Consider the following 21,201-nt stretch of genomic DNA (forward strand, 5'->3'; position numbering starts at 1 on the left):
AAGTCAAAATATGCGTACAAACCGCAAGTGTATGGATAAACCCAAACCGGAAATATGTTTTGCAATGAAAATAAATATTCTGCCAATAAAACACACTACACCGAAGTGGATGCAACCAAATCGAGTGAAATGGTGGTAGCACCTCTGGGGGTTTGAATCTACGTGCAATGCGTTTAGCATTTCAATGATTTCACGAAGATGAAGCGGAAATATTGCCGTATCGATGGCAAAACGCACAGAAAAAAACAAAAGGCAGAAACGAAAATAGTATGTTAATAAATGACCTAAACACATTGAACTTGACTCCATTTACGAATCATCAGCACATATCTCGGGGCTTGTTTTTATTGATGATTTTTCTCATGAGAAACATATCTTTATTTCTTGTGATTCGGTATGCATTCCAGATACACTTTCTGTGCTGTTGTTTTTTTCCGTCTCTCCCTCCGCCTGTCTGTGGTTTTTCTCATACGAACCACATCAAAATGGATGGACAAACCGAGTGATTTATAAACATATTGTAGACCTTGGACCGACGCACGACTTTGTTTTTCGTTGAATATACAGAGAATATCCATTTGTAGTGATGGGCCGCATCATCATCATTTATTCGCCATGAATTATGAATGTGCTTTGATAACGGAAATGACCAAACATAAAGCATAGAGAGAGAGAGAGAGAAAAGCTCAAACTGCACGACGATTGGGGTGTGAAGAGGTTGGTGTGATAAATTTCCTTGGCCAAAGCTGGCGAAAATTCAAATAGAATTGACTAACCCACTATCAGTGCATTTGTGAATGTAGTAAACATATTTTGTAGTAAACACTTCAATTAAGCATTGCTTTCTGATTCGAAAATAAACCGATTGAAATACGTTTCGAAATAATAACAATCTTGGAACTATTTTTATACATCTGAATCGTTTTGAACAGGCTAGATAAAAATATCAACGTGATAATGTTCATCAGATATTGTTATGCAATGATTTTTTAGTTCGCCACATGCTTTGAAAGAAAGTGAAATAGAGTAGTAACCAGGTTTCGGAAGAAGAGCTGTCAATTTCTCCCATTCACGATACTAGCGCCACTGAGGTATATAGCAAATCAATGTAAAGTGGAGTTTATTTTGTAACTAAAATACGCGGAATTTTTGAAATTTCGTACTATTTCCGCACCTTGGTAGTAACTTACTATAGTAAGAGATCATGTTCATTGCACTTGATTGAATGCGTGGAAATTTTGTATGCTTTTTGCTTCATGTTGATTCGATGGTTCATATTGATATCGTCTGTGGTTTTGGTTTTGTTATTTGTGAAAAGAAACACATTTTAAACGATGATAATGAGTGTTAGCCTCCTCTTCGTCTGAAGTATCGAATTAAAAGTTTTAGTTTCATTTGCAAGCTATAGTTTATTTATTGTTTATTGAATATTATTAAAAAAAAAAATTGGCATTGAATACATATAATACGATCAATTATAAAACATGTTATATCGAGTGTCCTCTTCGAGGTTCCAATGTATATAATTTTTGAAGTAGTGCGCTAAATTAATAATTCAAGATTCCATAGACAACAACTTGGTATGCAATAACTTTAGTCTGTTTGGCTTTGACTTTAACTCCGATTTCTTGCTGGCTTATTCCAATTTCGACATTTCCGTCCTTTGTGTCCTAAACCCAATAACATTCAACATGAGCTCATTATTTTAATAAGTTTTTTGTTCTTACCTGGATAACATAAGCTTGCACATAAGTAACATTAAATTTGCCGGATCCAGTGTTGGGATATGCAGCATTCACTTCAATATCTTTTTTGCTATCGAAAAAGTTGAGCTCCACAGATAAACCTATTATTCCATCACCTGTGAAACGAATCAATGTATAAATTGATCGTTTCAAGATTTATATGCAATAATTTCATGCTAATTTGATACTCACCTTCCACTCGCTTTCCAAATGTGTATTCTAATTCTTCAAAATAAGGAATGACGTTTTTAATGTTTAATTTCATAACATCAAAGGGTGTAGCGTGATTCTGCACACTTCCGAACGGCTTTTCATATGTTGAATTGGTTTTTATCAACTTGTTCAATTTCAATGGTGGGTTTTTATTGTTTGGTGGTGAACATTGCGTAAGAGCAATTGAAATAAACAGTACAAAAACCACTGAACGAATCATTTTTGAATGATTTTTTCTTTGAATTTGTTGAAGAGACACGATCTGCTTTCTGCTATGAGAACTAGATTGGATTGTTGATCAAGGGACACCTGGTATTTGTACAAAAATCGACTATTTTGGATATTAAAAAACTAAGGAAAAATGCAGGAATTGCAATGAAATTCGAAACATTTTAGACATTTTTCGAATCTAATGATTTCTTATCAACTCGCAAGCAAGGCATGTGACGATTTATAGTCATTTGAATAGAATTTTGGTTTATCAACAAATTCGATTTCTGTTACATTTGTCATTTTCATACAAATGTATAGTCGATCTTAGAATGTGTACCAATCGACCACCGACTTTCTCATTTTGTTTTCCAAATGCATTAAATGATTTAGGTCTAAAAATAATAGTCGAATTCGCGGATCGTTAGATATCCGACCAAATTGAAGTTTTTTCATTAATTTTTCAATATTCTTATTGAAGAGTATACATTTCAATCCTTATTTTAGAGAGAAAAACCGAATTCCCCATCTAGAAAGGGAGATAGAGCATGAGAAAAATAAATAAAGTACCCCTAGCTCACCACCCACACGATACATAATGACCGAATATGTGTCGCACAAGAGCGTACGATCATACTAACCTAAAAACATCATACATGGGGATATGTTGCGTCCTGTTCGCAAGTTATTGCCGATTTTGTAAATGCTGCATTTTTGGTTCACCGGGAAAAATGAAAAAAAAAAAAACTATTTTGGTCATATTCTAATAAAGTTACAAAGGAAGTTGCTCTCAAAATACTATCTGTCACGTCATATATCTGTATTATATCGCAAAGATGACCTAAATAATAGAACGTTGAGTTATCATTGATGCTATCGCGTACTTCTCACGAGAAACTCAACGGGGATGACCCAATGGATCTATTTTCGTATACTTTTAACTTAAATTCATTACAAGAAGCTCACTGTTATTACTGAATAAGGCATCTAGTCAAATATTGAAAAAAAAAACTTTGTTTTAAGTATAGTAAATTGACCAATTTTAATTGTATTTTCATAAGAATTGTTTCAATTTATTAAAATGTTCAACCAATATGCCATTCCATTAGAATTATTAGTTATGCAGCATCGGTATTTTTAATATTGCATGTAGATGTAGTCAAATCAATGTATATAGCTCTCTTCTACCATTACATAGCACCTACTTGATAGTTACTCAAACTATGTTCAATGAAGATTATTTTGATTCATACCAGCTGGTGTTTTGGTTCTGATATAAGTGAAACACATTTTAAGTGATGTAAATGAGTGTGCGTCTAATTTTTTATTAAAACAAAAATAAATTGTCCGCATTTTTGTGGCTAGCTACCTCTTCGTCTGAAGTATCCAATTAAAAGATGTAGTTTTTCATTTGCAAGCCATAGTTTATTTATTGTTCATTGAATATGGTTAGATAAAAATTGGCATTAAATACATATAATACGACCAATTATAAAACATGTTATATCGAGTGTCCTCTTCGAGGTTCCAATGTATATAATTACTGAAGTAGTGCGCTAAATTTTTAATTCAAGATTCCATAGACAACAACATGGTATGCAATAACTTTAGTCTGTTTGGCTACGACTTTAACTCCAATTTCTTGCTGACTTATTCCACCTTGTGAAATTTCGACATTTCCGTCCGTTGTATCCTAAACTCATAAATAACATTCAACATGAGCTCATTTTTTGAAGTAATAATGGTTTTGTACTTACCTGGAGGACTTGAACTTCAACATAAGTAACAGTAATTTTGCCGGATCCAGTGTTGGGATATGCAGCAATCACATCAATATCTTGCTCGTTTTCGAAAAAGTTGATTTCCGTAGATACTCCTACTGGTCCATCACCTGTGAAAAGAATCGATTTACTATTTCTGAAAAATGCAATGATTTGTGACCAGTATCACTTGAAGCTGTACGATGCTCTGCGTTAGCTCATTGCACGTGATTGAATGCATGGATGAAGTGACCGTTTGAGATTTGTTTTCAATTCATGCCAATTTGATACTCACCTTCCACTCGCTCTCCAAATGCATATTCCAATTCCTCATAATAAGGAATGACGTTTTTAATGTTTAATTTCATAACATCAAAGGGTGTAGCGTGATTCTGTACACTTCCGAACGGCTTTCCATGTGCTGAATTGGTTTTTATCAACTTGTTCAATTTCAATGGTGGGTTTTTATTGTTTGGTGGTGAACATTGCGTAAGAGCAATTGAAATAAACAGTACAAAAACCACTGAACGAATCATTTTTGAATGATTTTTTCTTTGAATTTTTTGAAGAGACACGAGCTGCTTTCTGCTATGAGAACTAGATTGGATTGTTGATCAAGGGACACCTGGTATTTATACGAAAATCGACTATTTTGGATATTAAGAAACTAAGGAAAAATGCAGAAATTGCAATGAATTCCTGATTTCTTATCAACTCGCAAGCATGGCATGTGACGATTTCTAGTCATGTGAATAGAATTTTGGTTTATCAACAATTCCGATTTCTGTCACATTTGTCATTTTCATACAAATATATGGTCGATTTAAGAATGTGTCTTTTAATATTTTTAGAATTCTAGTCATTTCGTATATTTTCCCCCAAATGAGATGAATTCAATCTAAATCACCAATTTTGTTTCTTGCACTTTACTGCAAGTCAGTACATTTGATTGCATGTTTCATGTTTTGTTTAAAATGCCTATCAATTTATTTCGAGAAAAGCGAAAACACAGATTAATTCAACATAGAATAATGAACAGAACTATTTTAGACATATTCTCATGAAATCGCTCTCAGAATACTATCTGTCATGTGAGATGTTTGTATATTATTGCAAAGATAATCAATGAAACATTGAATTATCATTGATGCTATCGCGTACTCCTTACGAGAAACTCAACGATAAAGATGACTAATGGATCTTTTTTTTTGTATATTATTAACTTAAATTCATAATGGCTTGCGGATTTCAGGAGTTCTGAATTTTTCTCACAAAATGTAGTGCGTTTCCCACTGTTATTACTGAATAGGATATAGTCAAATATTTAGGAAAGCTCGGTTTTAAGTAAAATAAATAAATTGACCAATTGCAAACTGTATTTGCAGCCTCTCAAAAATTGCGTCAATTTATTCAAAAGTTGAATCACCAAATGCCATTCCATTAGATGTTATTTTTTTCGTTGCACACAATATTTTTCCATGAGTTATGCCCAACATTTTTGTTGGAAACAGTTGTTGAAAACAGCAACTTGTTATGCAAATGAAGCGCCATGATGTGCATCGATTGTGATGAAAAAGCTGAAAAAAGAAAAACCGACAAACGGGCAATAAATGTGACAAATATAAAACGATGATAGCCAACATTGAGGTTGGGAAACTTTTTCCCTCTGATTATGCTGTAGCAAAAACTTCCGACCGATGGATTCTGATATTTTTTATGTAGATTAATTTCAGTGATTAAATAGCCAGTGCTTGGGACATAATTGGCTAAAGTGTTGCGATGAGTGAGTGAGTGAGATGAGATGAGCTCGCTCGCTTGCTCGAGAGAGAGAGGTAGAATGAGTGAGCTCTCTGTGTCTGCCCATAAATATGCGCAAATATTTAAAATCATCCGCACGCTCGGAAAACTTTAAAGCAAACAACTGCTGTTAAATGAGGCTATTGTATAATTTCGGAGCGGATTTAGTGTACGCAGTGTGAGCGCGCGCGCCTGTATGTGCATCACTCAGTGATACAGATGCACACTGGGCTTGGCAGTGACGATGTGAAAAATAGCAAAAATGTATTCAAATTTAATTAGTTCTACATTGAATTAATGAAAATGTTTTGTTGTCGCGCCAACGAATTCACACAGTGTGCAGTTGTGCTTGTGTGCGAATCATTTTTCCCACCAACATAACTTTTCATGTTTGATGCATCCAGCTGCGCACAATCGCTCCAATTCAAATCATGTTTGTTAAACATTTCAACAAATACTTTCCATTTGTTTGTTTGTTTGTTGGCTTGTGCCGTTGTTGTTGTTGTTTTTTCGGCCATAATTTTACAACATTGCATTGAAAATGGATGTTCAAGCATCTCACAAAATAATTGTGGCTTTTTTGTGGCGAAAGATCAAACAAGCCAAAAAACGATCCAGTTGTGAGGCAATATGCCGTATGAGCATGGATTTCGGAGGAATGCAGCAGGAAAAAAATACATTTATACAGCATGCTCGTCAAAACATATTTGCCGATTTCTAAATAAAACCATACTCTCTATGATGCTAAAAATATAGAAGTGGCCAATCGAAATCAATACTTCGTATTATCTATGGTCGTAAATATCTAGTTGTACTGGCAAACGAAAACAATTTTGCAAATGTGTTCAATGTTCATAAATGAAAACTTCGTGATTTATTGGCGTTTTGAATTTTTGGAATCCGTATATGATTACTCAAGAATGCCAAAGAATAGAGAGAAAATAGTAGAGTGTTGACCACGTGTGTCGGTGTGTATGTTTCACTTCTTTGGAATGCGCTCGCCCTAGTGCGCACATTGTGTGATTTAGATGCATTCAGAGCAAACAAGTCGGAAATCAGAATAATACTTCTCCATTTGAATTTTTCACTGGGATAGAGTGAACTAGCATATATATCGTGTACGGCATGGAGTGGTCACTGCACTGCAGTTTTGGACGAACGATGAATATGCACTTATCTGCTTTATATGACCATTGTACCAAGTTATTCTCATAAATTTTATTCCCAAGAATTTATTGTCTTGCCTTCAGTATTCCCGTATTTTTGGATGCGTATAATTAAATTTGATTTAGAAACATGCAATTTTCAAACAATCAGGGCATTTTCATAGCGAGTGCGATGCACAGGCACACTCACGAACGGAAGGAGAAAACCTTAACCGACTTCGGTTATTATTAAAATATATAGGCAAATCAAAAACCAGCTACACAATGCAACGCGTGATGATTTAATTTCGTATTGTTCGATTAAAAGGGAGACCGAGTGGTCCAATGAAACTTGCATACAATTACAATTTATAATGATAAAGGTGTTGAGGAAATACGTTTGTTTTTCTTTTTCGTTGTTGTTTTTTTTTGCGTGATGATCAATATTTTGCACAATAATTAAGTTATTGAATCGAAATCGTAGGAGAGTAAAGCGTGAAAACAATTTTGCTGCACATTGATTTGCGCTCGCTATTCAAAAGATGCGTTTGCACTCTATGTATCTATGACTTATTTCAATTGAATTTCGTATTTGATCGATGTGGGAAATTGAAAATACATCGCACGCAAATCCATTGGTAATAAGTTTATTTCTTTCTTTTTTTTTACGAACTTAAACAACAAAACGAATTATACGAAAGTAAACGGATATCTACAGAGAATTTTTCTTTTTGATGTTTATTTACAAGTAAAAAATAGGTAATACAAAATAAAATATGCTCCTCTCTCTCTCTCTCCATCTCTCGGTATTGTGTGTGTCTGGCATTGAAAATTTTCTGCTTTATGGGTGTGAACAATTGCAAGTGAAATCTGTGCAAAATTTGCCCATCACTCGTCACCAAATCGAGTATCAATTATTGATTCCGATGAACCATCATCATTGTCACTATTATTATTTTTGTTGCTGTCTCCATCGTAGTAATCAGAAATACGTAGCTCTTCATCGTCGCCACGCAAACGTTCACGAGACCGGGCCAAAATACGTCGTTTATCCAAACCGGATGCAACATCAAAGACGATACCCTTTTTGGTGCGTGTAGCCGAATAAATGTCATTTTTCAAATCTTTCAAATCCAATCGATCCAAAATGATGTGTCGCACTAGATCGAATAAATTGGTTGTGGTATCAACTTTAGCGCCGGTCAGCAACAATTTGGTATTGGTATTTGAATTAATCAATTCATCGACGACTTCCGATAGTGTGGCAACTTTTAATTTCATATTTTCCAGTGCAGCCATTACTTGTCGCATTTGATGGGTTAGCTGTTGAATACTGGCCGATTGTCCAGCACCACCGCTTTGACCCTCTGGATTCGGAAAACTGCTGCTACCACCTCCGTTGCTGCCACCTCCGTTGCTGCCTCCAAAACTACCACCATGTTGATCTCCTCCTCCGCCGCCGCCACCACCGTATGGAGGGCACGAACCTGGTGCGAGCGTTGGCAAGAAATGATGATGATAGTGATGCACTTCGGCCGGGAATACTCGCATTGGTGGCGTACTTGCGTTACAGTTTTCATTCACTGATGTACCTCTTTCACCACCACCACCGTATGTACCACCTCTTGGTGGTTGAGTCGGTCTCGATGGACGTTCCGTGTAGTCAGGAGCACTGTATTCAGTGCTCGGCTCTTCGTAAGTTGAATTCGATCCACCATACACATCGGCTTCTATAGGCAATAAGAAAAATTCGAATTCTTTTCAAAAAAAATTCCCAAATTTAATGATTTGACTAGAATTTTTATTCGATGTGCGAAAAATTCTAGTGTAAAATTTGATTCCCATTTTACCTGTGAACTCATGCTTCTGATCATCGCGTCGATAGCCAAGTGATTCTTTTTGCACATACAACCAATAATACAAAATGTCACCCGGTTTGATTTCATGCTTTCGATTTGTGAATGTCCATCGTCCGTTTTTGTGTTTCAGAATATCGGCGGAAAATTGCCCATTTTCTAAACCTTCCATGGGCGAATTTAAATTGCCGTGGAACGCAAAGAGCTGTATACCCGGTGTGTCTGGTATGGAAACGGAAAAACCTTTTGGATGCAGTACATCGATTCGAGCCTTCGGAACCACATAAGCTAATGAGAATGTAGCACACAATGCCAACAAAAACACCACTTCAATCCTTCTTGCGACCATCTGCAAAGAAATCGAAATGAATTGAAACGGTATATTTTCACTTTTTTTACACTACATAAATTTCTTGGATCAATGAAACAGTTTTTTTTTTTCAGCAGCCAAAATGGTCTAAATCGTTCATTAAATCGAAACTATTTTTAAATATATATAAACACAAAACTATACATGACGCCGATTGGTTGAATTTTAAAGCAGTGTGATGAATGAACAAAACAAGTTTTATTCCGCATCATATAAAACCATATGAACATGAACTGTTTGATCGTGTCAAACTTAAAACTGACACTTTTAGTTTCAACACCGTATCGATTTATTTTGTCCAATATGATCGAGAATTATTATTGGCATTTTGCTGACAAACCAAACTTAACGAATGTTTAAAAAATAAAAACGTGTTTGTGAACTGAGTCATAGGGAACTGCGTCTAAACGTTGACGTATATATATACAATGCACATGTTTGTATTTCATAAAACCGCCTGTCGAAATCTTCGAATCAACACACAAGTGAATGTAAACGATGAGAAAACCTGTCGACTTTTTACCTCAGCATATACATCATTGTGCGTTATATAGTGAAAGTATTCGATGCTACACAAAATTAAATTCATAACAATTTAAAAATAAAAATCACACGAATTTTTCTCTCCGAATAATATTTTGATTGGTTTTGTTAATTGTTGAAATTTTATAAGAACTGCGCCCAACCTTTTTTTTATTTTTCAAGTTTTTGCTTCACACGTTAGTTTCTTTTCGTTAAAGAAAATGAACAAAAAAAAAAATGCGTCGTTCAACTGCAACTTGTTGGAAATTTTTATTATCGCTTATCACAAAAAATTATTGAAACTGAAAATCCGGCTAGCAAAATATGAAAATTCCAGCCGAAACGGCAGCCGTAGCACAATCGAATGATGATGTTGAGCACAGAATGGAACTTGTTTAGTGAATGAATTTACAAAAGCATCTGACCGTATTCTATAGATGGGCCACTGATTTTGTATGTATTTGGCCAGGTAATCTGATTTACCAGGTCTGCCGTCTCATTCTAACGTATTTTTATTCCCGTCTCATTCTTATAAAGTTCGATACAAAATGACGAAATCATTGTACACATACACACGCATATTACATGCAACAGGCGAAAAAAATTTAAGCACTTGCTTGTTCAGGTAGTAGTGATACCGAGATTCCAAAACGTCATAATTGATTGCGTGTAGATTATGATGATGATGATACGATGCAAAGCCAACCTTGACCAACAATAACAACAAACGAGTTAATATATTTTAATCGCTCGTCTCTGTTTTTTTGTTTTTTTACCGGGTAACTTCACGAATTAATCATCATTTTTCTAATATACGAAGCGTGCGTATCTCTATCGCAAACATTTTTTCTATAGAGACGAATGATTTTACGGATTTTTTGTTTTTCGTTGCTGTTCACAATTTTCTCATTCAAATAATTTGGAATATTTACTCAGTCTTTGACCACCCAATTGAAGTAATTGAGATCACTTAGCATTTACAGTGTTAATTTTACACCTCAAACTCAATCAGATTTTCAAATTATGGCTCCCTTCTCTTGGCTTTTGTTCATTTTGATGATTTAGATTCGGACCTATTTAACAGATAATTCATTTGAAATTTTGGGTGCTATGCTCAATTGTATATTTTAATTATCTAATATGATATTAATTAGGTCAATTGCTTACAATAATTCGGTCAAATTTTCGATTAGACAATTGAATTAATTCTTAGAAAATCTTAGACAAATTTGAATTAATTCTTAGAAAATCTTGAACTAAACTCTGATTGACCAGTGCACTCAATGAATGCGATTATATTACACGCTGTCAGAGTGATTCATTGGAATCACGAAAAGTGTGCGGTGAATTTTTGGTTATTCCCATTCAGAATGAGTCAATGTACGTCAACGAGATACATTCAAAACCTCTTCATCTGCATGCTCCATTGCATCCTTTGACACATCACATTGTTGTGCTGATGTTGTTCTCGTAATGAAATCAGACCCATATCGGTGTCACACGTTTTGAGAGTGGGCCTATTTATGGTGATGTGATTGAACATGAAGTCATCTGAATATATTTTGGTAAGTGAATAATGGTGATCGCTTAGTAATCGGAAATCAAATGCCACAAAATCAAATACACATTCAGTTGAGTGTGCCCGACTGCCTTAAACCCTTCCGAAACATCAACATTTATAATACCTTGTGCAACATTTTGGTTCAATGTATTTTTTTTTTTAATTTTTGACTCACTTAACAACAAGCAATCACATTAAACATAAATTACTTGCAAATTCGGTTTTCGATGCAGACTCCCCTCCTCTGGAATCGAAGATGTATTAGTTTTGAATTGGACAAAAGCCGGTGCCAACGTTAACAAAATAATTGGACAGCCCAAATTAAGTGGAACTGTGTGTATGTTTGTGTGATGTTGACTGATCCAGAACACCAAGTTGCACTCGACCACATAACAAGATAATCATTTTACACGTGAATGAGTCAACATTGGTTTTAGCATCTATTGACATAATAACGATATCGGTGATATCAATCGAATGACAGCAGCCTTAAACTCATTTGAATGGACAACTTTTTTTTTGGGAGAATGGGAAGGACATGAATGTTATTGAAAAGTCATTTTGAGGTTCATCACACTGAATTCACATTAGCAAAAGATATTAGATTGAAAGAGTCCAATTGAAATCAGGTCCAGGTGAACAAGAGTTGGATTATTCCAAGAAAAATAAGATTTTATCCCACATACATTTACGATTAAATTCATTTGAAATTGAGGATTGACATTCGAAATTGGCACAACATGGAAAAACTTTAAGAGCAGGTATCTGATCAAATACCTTGGCTTGAACCTTATCAGATTCGTCACTAGTATAAACGGAGAAAAAACAACATGAAAACTTTAAGTCGGAAGTGCTCCATAAAATGGATTTGATTCTTGATTACAATAATTTAGATTCAAAATTCTAATTAGATTTTGATTCATTTAAAACATTTTCCTTCATCGATCGACCTCAGCTCAATGCAGCTATGACAACGAATTTCAGAAACTCTATTCATCACGCACTGTGCTTGTGCATCTTAGACAAATTAAGAGTTTATTTACTACATTTGTTCCAGTCTCTCCCTCTCTCTTTCTCTCTATGTGTGCCAATGAAAGCTATTCGTGCCAAAAAAAATTCAATAGCGATTTGCATGTATAAATTGATTACTTTACGCTATGAAGCAGGAAAAACGAATCGTGATTGAAAAATCAAACTACACCAATTTATTTGGAATAAACACGATATTTCGTATTCCAGGAAATCGGTATTTTTGTTTTTGTTCGTTGGTTGTTTGAACTTTCCTTACTGAAACGAACAGAAAATTGCGCGCATAATAACTAATTGAACTCACTGGTTTTCGACTGTGTATGTGTATCTGGTTACACCTTTTCTGTGAGTTTCCAAATGGTTTCGTGGTTCAGCAGAATCAACAAAGTATCGATGGGAACGGTGTGTAGTGAAAGCGCACTGACATGGCATGTTTTTGACTTCATTGCGCTAAACGAATTTACTTTATCAAATCCGTTTGATTTGGTATACAAATGAGTTTGCTAGAAAAATAAAAATAAGAGAAAAACTTTTAGTTGAAAGCGTGACTTCATCGTATATTTGTAATATTTAATTTTCTCTTGAAACCAACCAACACATTTCGAAAAATCTAATTCACCCCGTTTGCAATTTCTGTCAACATGTAACTGAATCAAAACCAAACTGTTAGTAACAGAAGTGGGATTCGTTTCAATTAAACCATTTTTTGTTTATTCCTCCGTTTGACGACAAACATTTTCGGTTGTATTCATTTGATTAAACTGTTTCGTTACGTCTTCGAGTAAGTGTGCATTCCAAAAATAACAAATTACTTCATCTTTTTTCCCGAAGATGGTCTACACTTGCAAACAAACACAGTAACGAGAGCGTGAGTGTGTAGGGGAGAAAAATTGAAAGCGTTGCATGGCAAACCAAACAGAGCAAAGGATCAAGAAACAAGATAAATTACTTACAATGACAGCGGTTCGACTGTAAAATGATGCAAAAGCACACAGACAAACACACAGCGGGAGAGGGATGTGAATGTGAAATGTTTATGCATTTAAACTAATTTTATTTTCTAGTTTGCATGTTCAGTTGCTATCATTGCCGTTGATGTTGTCGTAATCATCATTTGTTTGCCGAAGAAATGTTCCAGACATTCTGTGCCAGCCATACCATTGCAGATTTCAAGAGCATGCAAACAGGGAACGCATTTCGCAAACGTGTTCATATATGTGTATCACATCAGAAATTCACTTCTCTCAGCTCTGATGTGAAGCCATAATCAGAAATGGAATATCCGGTACTGTCGGATAGATTCAATCGACTATATTCAAACAGAATGTGTATTTACAAGTTATACGTAAAAATACGATATGCTTTCCGCTGTGTCTCTCTAGCTGCTTCTGTTTGTTGCCTTTTTGTCTGTGATAAATAAATTATTAAATTTTTTTTCCCTTTCTTTTTCTTCACTCACATTACGCTTTGTGTACGCATACATAGCAAACTATACGGAACATAGGCTGAGATCACGTTTATTCATATTTTCTTTTTTCTGCCTTGATTTTTTCCTCGTCCATTTTATTTCATTTGCTGCTTTGATAGAAGACAAGACTAGCGCTTTTGTCAATGATGATGAAAGCATCAAGCGACAACGATAACACAAGCGTCTAACCCAATTTATTTAATGCCCAAAATGGATTCCATTTATTTGTGCGTAGTACATTTTTCAGGAGCGAGAAAAAAAAAACACAACGTATGCGACATTTCAGGAGTTATTTATGCATGTGAGAGATAGAGAGTTAAAATAGAAATTTTGTCGTCATCTCCGCATAGTCGTGTTGTAAGCCGAAGCAAAACCACCACAGCACAGCGTCCCTTTCTCATTCTCAACACATTAATAATAGATATATGAAATGTGAAATGAATTTTGTAAGATGCACTGTGCTTGATGAAACCGGAAAGCAGCTTTTAAATCACGATATTATAATGAAGGCATCAATATATAGCAAACCCAAGTCAACTACAAATGGACAAATCTTGTTGGAACAAAAAAAAAGGATTTTCAACTGAAATGAAAACTACTGCTGAAAATCAAGCTATTTGCGTAAAACGTAAGTTGAAGATTTGCCATGGTACGGGAATACAATGTATTTTATACATGTCGGAAATAAAAATGTGAATTATGCGCTTTTGAATATTTTTTTTTAGATAGTTATCACAACACGCGAATTATTCACGAGAAAAGTTGTGCATGAAAAATCAAATGAATCCGACTTCTGTTGCTCTTTTGTGCATCCGATGCAAACGAACAGATATTTATTTTTTATATGACTTTTTTTTCCTCATAATCATTTTTTCAATAAAAAAAATATACATCTGAATATCAACAGAAACATGACAGTTTTCCAGAAGTCAAGATATATCTTTTTGACTGATAAGTACAACATTAGAATTATCTTGAGAATACACTGTTATTTTTTTGTTCTTTACATAATCAAAGTAAGGATGTTATGGTGAGTTCGGGCCACGAAATCAATTTTGCACTTATTATTATCAACTCAAAGCTAATACCTATCACGTCTCATCGTTGGACGTTCCAAACGACAAATGTTCTTCGTGCATTGTCATTTGTCATTTATCGTAGCCAAACGTAATGCAATGCGCAATTGGATGTGAATGGAGCGTTTTGTAGCAATGATGCCAAGCAAAATTGTGGGATAAATATCGTTGAGTAGCATACTTTTTGAATTATCCAACCAATCGCAATCGGGCCACAATGTGAACAAGTTTTCTACACTTGAGATAGATGACAAAGAGGCAGAGAGAGAGAGATGCTTGCATGTTTCTAATGCCACCAAACATGTGTTTTAAGATTGCTGAGCATCTCAGCATTTCGTAAGGCACGGATATATCCGAGCATATCGACGACGCATACAGTGGCGTGCGTTGCTACACGACCGGAATTTGTATGTTGTTGCTGCGAACACAATTCGGTCGAGTCGTTGCGGCTGCACGTAGCAACACACGCCACTGTATTATACAGTATGCGTCGTCGATATGCTCGGATATATCCGTGCCTTACGAAATGCTGAGATGCTCAGCAATCTTAAAACACATGTTTGAATGCCACAAATGCGTCGGTGTTATTATCGGAGATTATTACAACTGGATGGCTTGTTGTTGTTAAATCAGCGTTCAGCACGAGCATATTATTTAATAACACAAGATGACAATTGATTTAGTTCAAACAGTTTTCAATTTTGTTTCACATCACGTCAATAAGTTGACGATAAGATACGACAAGTACGTGATGCTCCCTCTCTCGAGTGCCATATGGCAGTGACGTGCATACACGTTGCGCGCACAAATATATTACAAAAATATTCAACTACCGCTATCAACGAAAACAGATCCCACTACATTCGGTCGTAATGCCAAACTCGAATGCACGTCGCAAGGCAAAATATCTATGAATTCGTGTGAGGTTTTTTTTTTTTATTGTTAAGAGTGGATAGTGCAATCAAATGTACGAGACGAAGCCACGTATACGTATTCTTCTTTTCAAAATAATGGAAATAAATAAATCATCTCCATTCCAAAAGACTTGATACTTTACGTCCGATATTTACCGATATGTTGAACCGAGTTTGTAAAGTTTTAGCATAAACAGGAAATAAATACGAAACGGTAAAACTTTCTACCCGAAAGGTGTAGTTCAGAATCAAATTTAGTTTTCCAATTGTGACAATTGCATTTTACCTTTGGATTTTGTGCATTTACTGCTAGATCGCCATTTTAAAAGCCCATTGCATTATCGTTTGCTATTTCCACTGGTTCTTTAGCCCAAAATGAAAATTTCGATTGTCATTGTTTCGGTTTCGGTGGAAGATTTATCCAACGATAAATGGCATTACATTCGCTCGGCACAATGTCCATGCAATGGATAACCAGTTCCGCAACACATTTGCATTAGAAAGCAAAGTTCCGTTTCGGACTTTTCGAATAATCGAATCGGATAGAAAATACAATAGCCATGTTTGGAGATGAAGTTGCTAAAGTCGCCCGGCTACTACGACGATGACGACGTAGATGACTCGGCCTGGTGAACAATAACAAAATCTGAATATCCAGACAGGAAGTTCATTTCGGAATTTAATTACAAGACTGTATGGGAGAGTGTGTGTATTCAATGTGCACACATTCATTTCATGCATATTCATTCCACTGTCCCCTCATGCAGCCATATCAACAGCACAATCTCGACATACAGATAAATAAACCGAACTGTGTTATCACGAAATATTCTATCTCGTTCAACCCAAATAAGAACTTTTCCAATCGATCTGTGCATCATCATGTTTTGTCGGAAAGTTATATTATAAAATTCAATTAGCATAATGGACTAAACTGCTCCATGTCTCACAGTCGTTCTAGAATGCATCGTGTAAAAAGGAAATGGAGTTGTCCATTCGATGTGATAAGATTTTGATAAACAAGCCATGCATTTTCGTCGTTACAAATGTAAAGAGTTCGTTTGATGCGCACGGAAAAATAGAGCTCAACACATTTTATATTTTAACTGACATGAAACACAACCCATCATTATTTCAGAAATAACGCTACTACAAAATGATTTTAATTAAAAACAGTTTTTTTTTCGTAAATTGAAATAGTGAGTTGAATGCAGTTGAAGCATTAAAAAACAGAAGCAAGTTTGATAGATTCCGCTGAACAAAATTTATCTGGAAAATTGTAAAAGTTCGCCAGCTATTTTATCATGACACTCTGTCAGCTCCAACGCATTCGTTTTATCTTCGTCCCGTTGCGATGTGTCAATTTTCTGAATGGCATGGCCGTGTTTTGTATATTTTTCTCATGTCTCTGGAAATTTTAAATTGGAAACAATTGTTTTTATTTTCTGAAAAGTTGTGATCGTCCACAGTTTTACACACATACACATTTACGCCCACGCAGAGAAAAAATATCTATCAGAGTTTCAAACTCAATTCATGTCCAGCATTGCCGGGGAGAACTATTTTTTTTTTGTGCGCAATTATTATTTCGGTCAGATGTGATATCGGAATTTTATGGAACAAGCGCGTGAAATGAATCGACAAAAAGAAAATACGACGGAAATTATCACGTCTGATATTTACGAATTCGGGACGTGCTCTCGCTCTCTCTCTCTCTCTCTCACTCTCTCTCTTTCTCTCGACAAAACCTTTTAATTATGGTATTTATTGCTTCTGCTTGTGTATAACGTCAATTTGCCAAATAAACCGATATTTTTTTTCTTCATCTGGTATGTGCTCCAAATAGTACATATCGTAACATGCCACGTTAAATATATGTTCTTGTAAATTAATCACTCGAAAAATAGAGTCACATGCGAAAAACAATAAATAAATCATTAAAGCTTTTTGTGGGCCAACAACAAAAGCAACAAACAAAACGCGCACACACACACACAAAATAATCCACTAAAAGGTATTGAAGAAAATGTATGGAAAAAAAAACTGGCGACCATAAATAAAAAGGAACCGACATAAATTATTGTATAATACTTGATAGCCTCATTTCCGTTGTTTGGCGTCCAGATTTTCTTCCAATAATTGCATTTTTTTATACCTCACAAGCAATAAATTAAATGCTGATAACTTTTGCATCGATCTCTCCCGATTGCAGCTGCCGCTGCCGTTTTTTTCCTTCTTCTCTCGTTTGGGTCACCCGAAATAAAATTGCGGAGCAATTACGATGGTGGTGTGTTTTAAGCTGTGGCGGTTTGCAAAAGTTTCCACAGTATTGATTTGTAAATACATTTTATGCACCATAACCGAATTCCAAACGACCAACTGTTTTATGAAGGCAACAAAAACGAATGTTAATCGCACCGCAAATGCAATATCTGGCAAAAGACCGCACACCAAAAATCATCGTGCATGTGCGTTGAACACAGTGTATAGGGAAGCTGATATGCCAACAGGAAATGAAAGGAAAATCGAAATCGGTTTTCATTTTGCATTCATTAGTGTGGCAAAAACCGATTTACTCGGAATATCATCTAACTGCAGAGAGTCAGTTCTGTTCCTTTTGATTTGATTTGATTTGAACGACGTATTCCATTTGTTGTCAATTCAACGCTCATCCAATCCATCAACGCATACACACTATATATTCATGTGCAAAATGCCATGATGTCCACCACATCATTCAAAATCACAAATGAATGCTCATAAACTCACATTACGGCAGTAATAGTTTTTTTTTCCAATCAATTCCCAAAGGGACGACGATTCACGTTTCGTTTGTCGAATTTTGAAACGATAATCACAAAATCGCATGCTGTGTTTTCTAGTTAAACACAATTTTCTCGATTCACTTTGATCTAGTAACGAGTTATTTCGTTGATTTTTGTGTATTTTGAATGTGTAAATTTATTCATGCTTCGCGTTAAACATCATATCCATATTGTACAACTTCTTTAATGTAATGATTTGACAAATGCGTAAATTTCGATTTGGAAAGAATTCAGCCTGAGTCGATTGAAATGAACGCAACATTTGACCTACGAGAAAATATTACGCGCAAAAATGTGATTTTCATCACACACAGACTCATCATGTGTGATGACCTCAGAGTCGAAGATTCGAGCTCACATTCGAATTATCATTTTAATTTTATGAACTGACATAAATTAATCCTGTCAACTGTTGTGCTGTTTATCAGACAAACCAGCAGATACTTTCAAAACACACAACACTTTTTGAAAGTAAACTTCTGCAGACAAAGCTAAAAATATCAAATTTTTTCAAAACAGTAAAAAATGCTCTAAAAATTACTCACAAAAAATGTTATTAATGATTTTTTGAAAATAGAAAAAAAATCATTGAAACTAAATGCGCTTTCTTAATTAATAACAACGATAACACAAAACACAGAATCGATGCAGTCCATAAAAAGTCTTTGTTGGTGTTTGAGCTACACAGTATGGCCATTGGCCGCAAGCTTTATCGGATCATTTGCATATTTTAGCATAACATGTTGGTTGAAACAATGGTCGGCAAGCCAATCAACGTCGGTCGTTTGAGTTATAAAGAGAGAAAGAGAATTTCTTTGAATGGATTTATGTGTTTATGCGGCGGTTATTCACTTATCTGATCTATTTTTTTTTTGTTTACGAAATTTGGCTGCTTTCAATTCGATGCGATATATAATCATAAGCCGGCTGTTGTGTGACTTTACATCATATATGATGTAAATATGGTGTTGGCGTTCACCTTCCAATCGAATCAATTTTTGAAATGATTTAGCACAAAAAAATGACATATTTGACTGTAGTAAATTATCGAATACTTGTCTGCTTTATTTTTATTTTCTAGATGTGCTCTCTATTATCTTGATCGTCTAAAATAGATTTCGATGTCGGTCAACAGCTACGAATTCATATTTTTATAGAGAGAAGTAAAAGTGATATGGAATTCAAACTAATTTTCGTGTGAATTTTCAACGATTTTATGTTTGGCGGTGGCGGCGGCGGGGATATTATGTGAATAATTTCGGTCCATATAAAACTCGTATCAGTCATTTCAATTTCATTCGATACATTTTCGTTGCTCACAGCGGATCGAGTGAGAAATTAAGTTTTATCAAGATGAAGGTTTTCGTAAGTATTGAGTCATTTGGGTGTGTGATGTTAATTCAAAACCAAACACTGAATATGATTTACGATTTATTTTCTGGCAGAGTTTATTGTTGGTGTTAGTTGCAATGTGCGCAGCAGCCTCAAAAGCTGCGGACAAAGAGGATAAGAAAGTGAAGAAACGTGGATTACTTGGATTGGGCACCGCCAATTTTGGAAATATTTACAATCCATCCTATGCAGCTCATTCAGTCCCAGAATATCAACCGCTAGCAGCTCCATTCATTCCATCACCACAATTATTTCCGGGAACAAATACATTTTTGCATTCGTCACCGGCCTTGCCGGCAGCTGCACCTGCCGTACATTATGCTGCCAGTCCAGTCGTTCAACAACATGCCGTCGAAGCGATACCAACTCAAGTCAAAACTTTTGTAAAGCACGTGCACGTCCCGTATGAGCGAATCATTAAAGTTGATAATCCTATTTACACACATTTCGAACGTCATATTCCGATTGATAACCCCGTGCCAGTCTTAAAAATCGTAAAGCAACCCTTTCCTGTCCATGTCGAACAGCCAATTCCCATTCCAGTGATTAAGGAAATTCGCGAATCTCAACCATATGTGCACAAAGTTCTTTTGGTCGTTCAACAAGTTTTCGTTAGGAACCAGGAAAAGCCACAAAACACATACCTGCCAGCATCACCGCCAAGCAATACCTACGGCCCACCAGCTCCACAACATAATGATGCCCCAGCCATCCCTAGTTCAAGCTATGGAGTTCCTGATGGTGCTCCGCAAACTCAACCGCAATACTTCCCACCAAATCAACAAGGTTAGCAAACGTGAACGAACCGTTTCATTATTTTTGTGATTCTAAGTTTGTGAGTGAAATTGATGGTCTGATATTGTTATTCTCTTTTTAGATATTCCAGCACCACCATCACCACCAGTAAGTTTTTATATTTGTCGTAGTGACATTATGAAGTAGTCAGATAAATTCTATTTGCTGACTGCCTTGTTTTACTTTCACACTCACCATGTTATATTTGAATTGTTTATAGTAGATCTTTCTTATTCTCAGGCACCACAATATATCTCACCACAACATCAACAACAACATTTTAATGAACCCAGCTACAGTGCTCATCAGCAACATGCTCCAGCAGAATCAAGTTACGCTTCTAATCAACAACATTTTGACGCTCCTAGCCAAAGCTACAATGCTCCTCAGCCAGAATACTTACCGCCACCACAGCCGCAACAACATTTTGCCCCTTCTCAACAGCAACATTTTGATACACCATCCGTCCCCAGCACAAGCTATGGAGCTCCCCAAGGTGGTCAACAACATTTTGATGTGTCGA

General features: G+C 35.6%; 4 protein-coding genes across 5 annotated transcripts in view; 1 reads left to right on the forward strand and 3 right to left on the reverse strand.

Annotated features, from left to right (window-relative positions):
* Nucleotides 1–1,461: 1,461 nt before the first annotated feature.
* On the reverse strand, nt 1,462–2,555 carry LOC129567350 (uncharacterized). Its single transcript, XM_055444154.1, has 3 exons — nt 1,938–2,555; nt 1,728–1,861; nt 1,462–1,670 (listed from the first exon to the last, which is right to left on the reverse strand). The coding sequence occupies exons 1-3, from the start codon at nt 2,176–2,178 to the stop codon at nt 1,548–1,550; spliced, it is 498 nt and encodes a 165-aa protein (XP_055300129.1). The 5' UTR covers nt 2,179–2,555; the 3' UTR covers nt 1,462–1,547.
* A 1,016-nt stretch (nt 2,556–3,571) lies between these two features.
* On the reverse strand, nt 3,572–5,122 carry LOC129567317 (uncharacterized). The gene is made up of 3 exons (XM_055444083.1): nt 4,224–5,122; nt 3,926–4,059; nt 3,572–3,861 (listed from the first exon to the last, which is right to left on the reverse strand). The coding sequence occupies exons 1-3, from the start codon at nt 4,462–4,464 to the stop codon at nt 3,733–3,735; spliced, it is 504 nt and encodes a 167-aa protein (XP_055300058.1). The 5' UTR covers nt 4,465–5,122; the 3' UTR covers nt 3,572–3,732.
* Nucleotides 5,123–7,501: 2,379 nt separating this feature from the next.
* On the reverse strand, nt 7,502–10,096 carry LOC129567315 (keratin, type II cytoskeletal 1b-like). Of its 2 annotated transcripts, none has more exons than XM_055444081.1 (3): nt 9,783–10,096; nt 8,721–9,075; nt 7,502–8,600 (listed from the first exon to the last, which is right to left on the reverse strand). In XM_055444081.1, the coding sequence occupies exons 2-3, from the start codon at nt 9,073–9,075 to the stop codon at nt 7,759–7,761; spliced, it is 1,197 nt and encodes a 398-aa protein (XP_055300056.1). In that variant the 5' UTR covers nt 9,783–10,096; the 3' UTR covers nt 7,502–7,758. The 2 variants fall into 2 exon arrangements, with proteins under 2 accessions (XP_055300056.1, XP_055300057.1); XM_055444082.1 differs by lacking the exon at nt 9,783–10,096 and adding an exon at nt 9,620–9,649.
* A 9,638-nt stretch (nt 10,097–19,734) lies between these two features.
* LOC129567559 (uncharacterized) overlaps nt 19,735–21,201 on the forward strand; it is a 3,433-nt gene continuing 1,966 nt past the window's right edge. The window contains exons 1-4 of the mRNA XM_055444612.1: nt 19,735–19,856; nt 19,937–20,669; nt 20,761–20,786; nt 20,919–21,174. Coding sequence (XP_055300587.1) covers nt 19,845–19,856; nt 19,937–20,669; nt 20,761–20,786; nt 20,919–21,174 — 1,027 coding nt within the window. The 5' untranslated portion in view covers nt 19,735–19,844. The remainder of the gene's footprint in view (nt 19,857–19,936; nt 20,670–20,760; nt 20,787–20,918; nt 21,175–21,201) is intronic.

Source organism: Sitodiplosis mosellana, unplaced genomic scaffold (assembly GCF_009176505.1).
Source record: "Sitodiplosis mosellana isolate CC-2019 unplaced genomic scaffold, AAFC_SMos_1.0 Smas_scaffold_11, whole genome shotgun sequence".
NCBI classification, from domain to species: domain Eukaryota; kingdom Metazoa; phylum Arthropoda; class Insecta; order Diptera; family Cecidomyiidae; genus Sitodiplosis; species Sitodiplosis mosellana.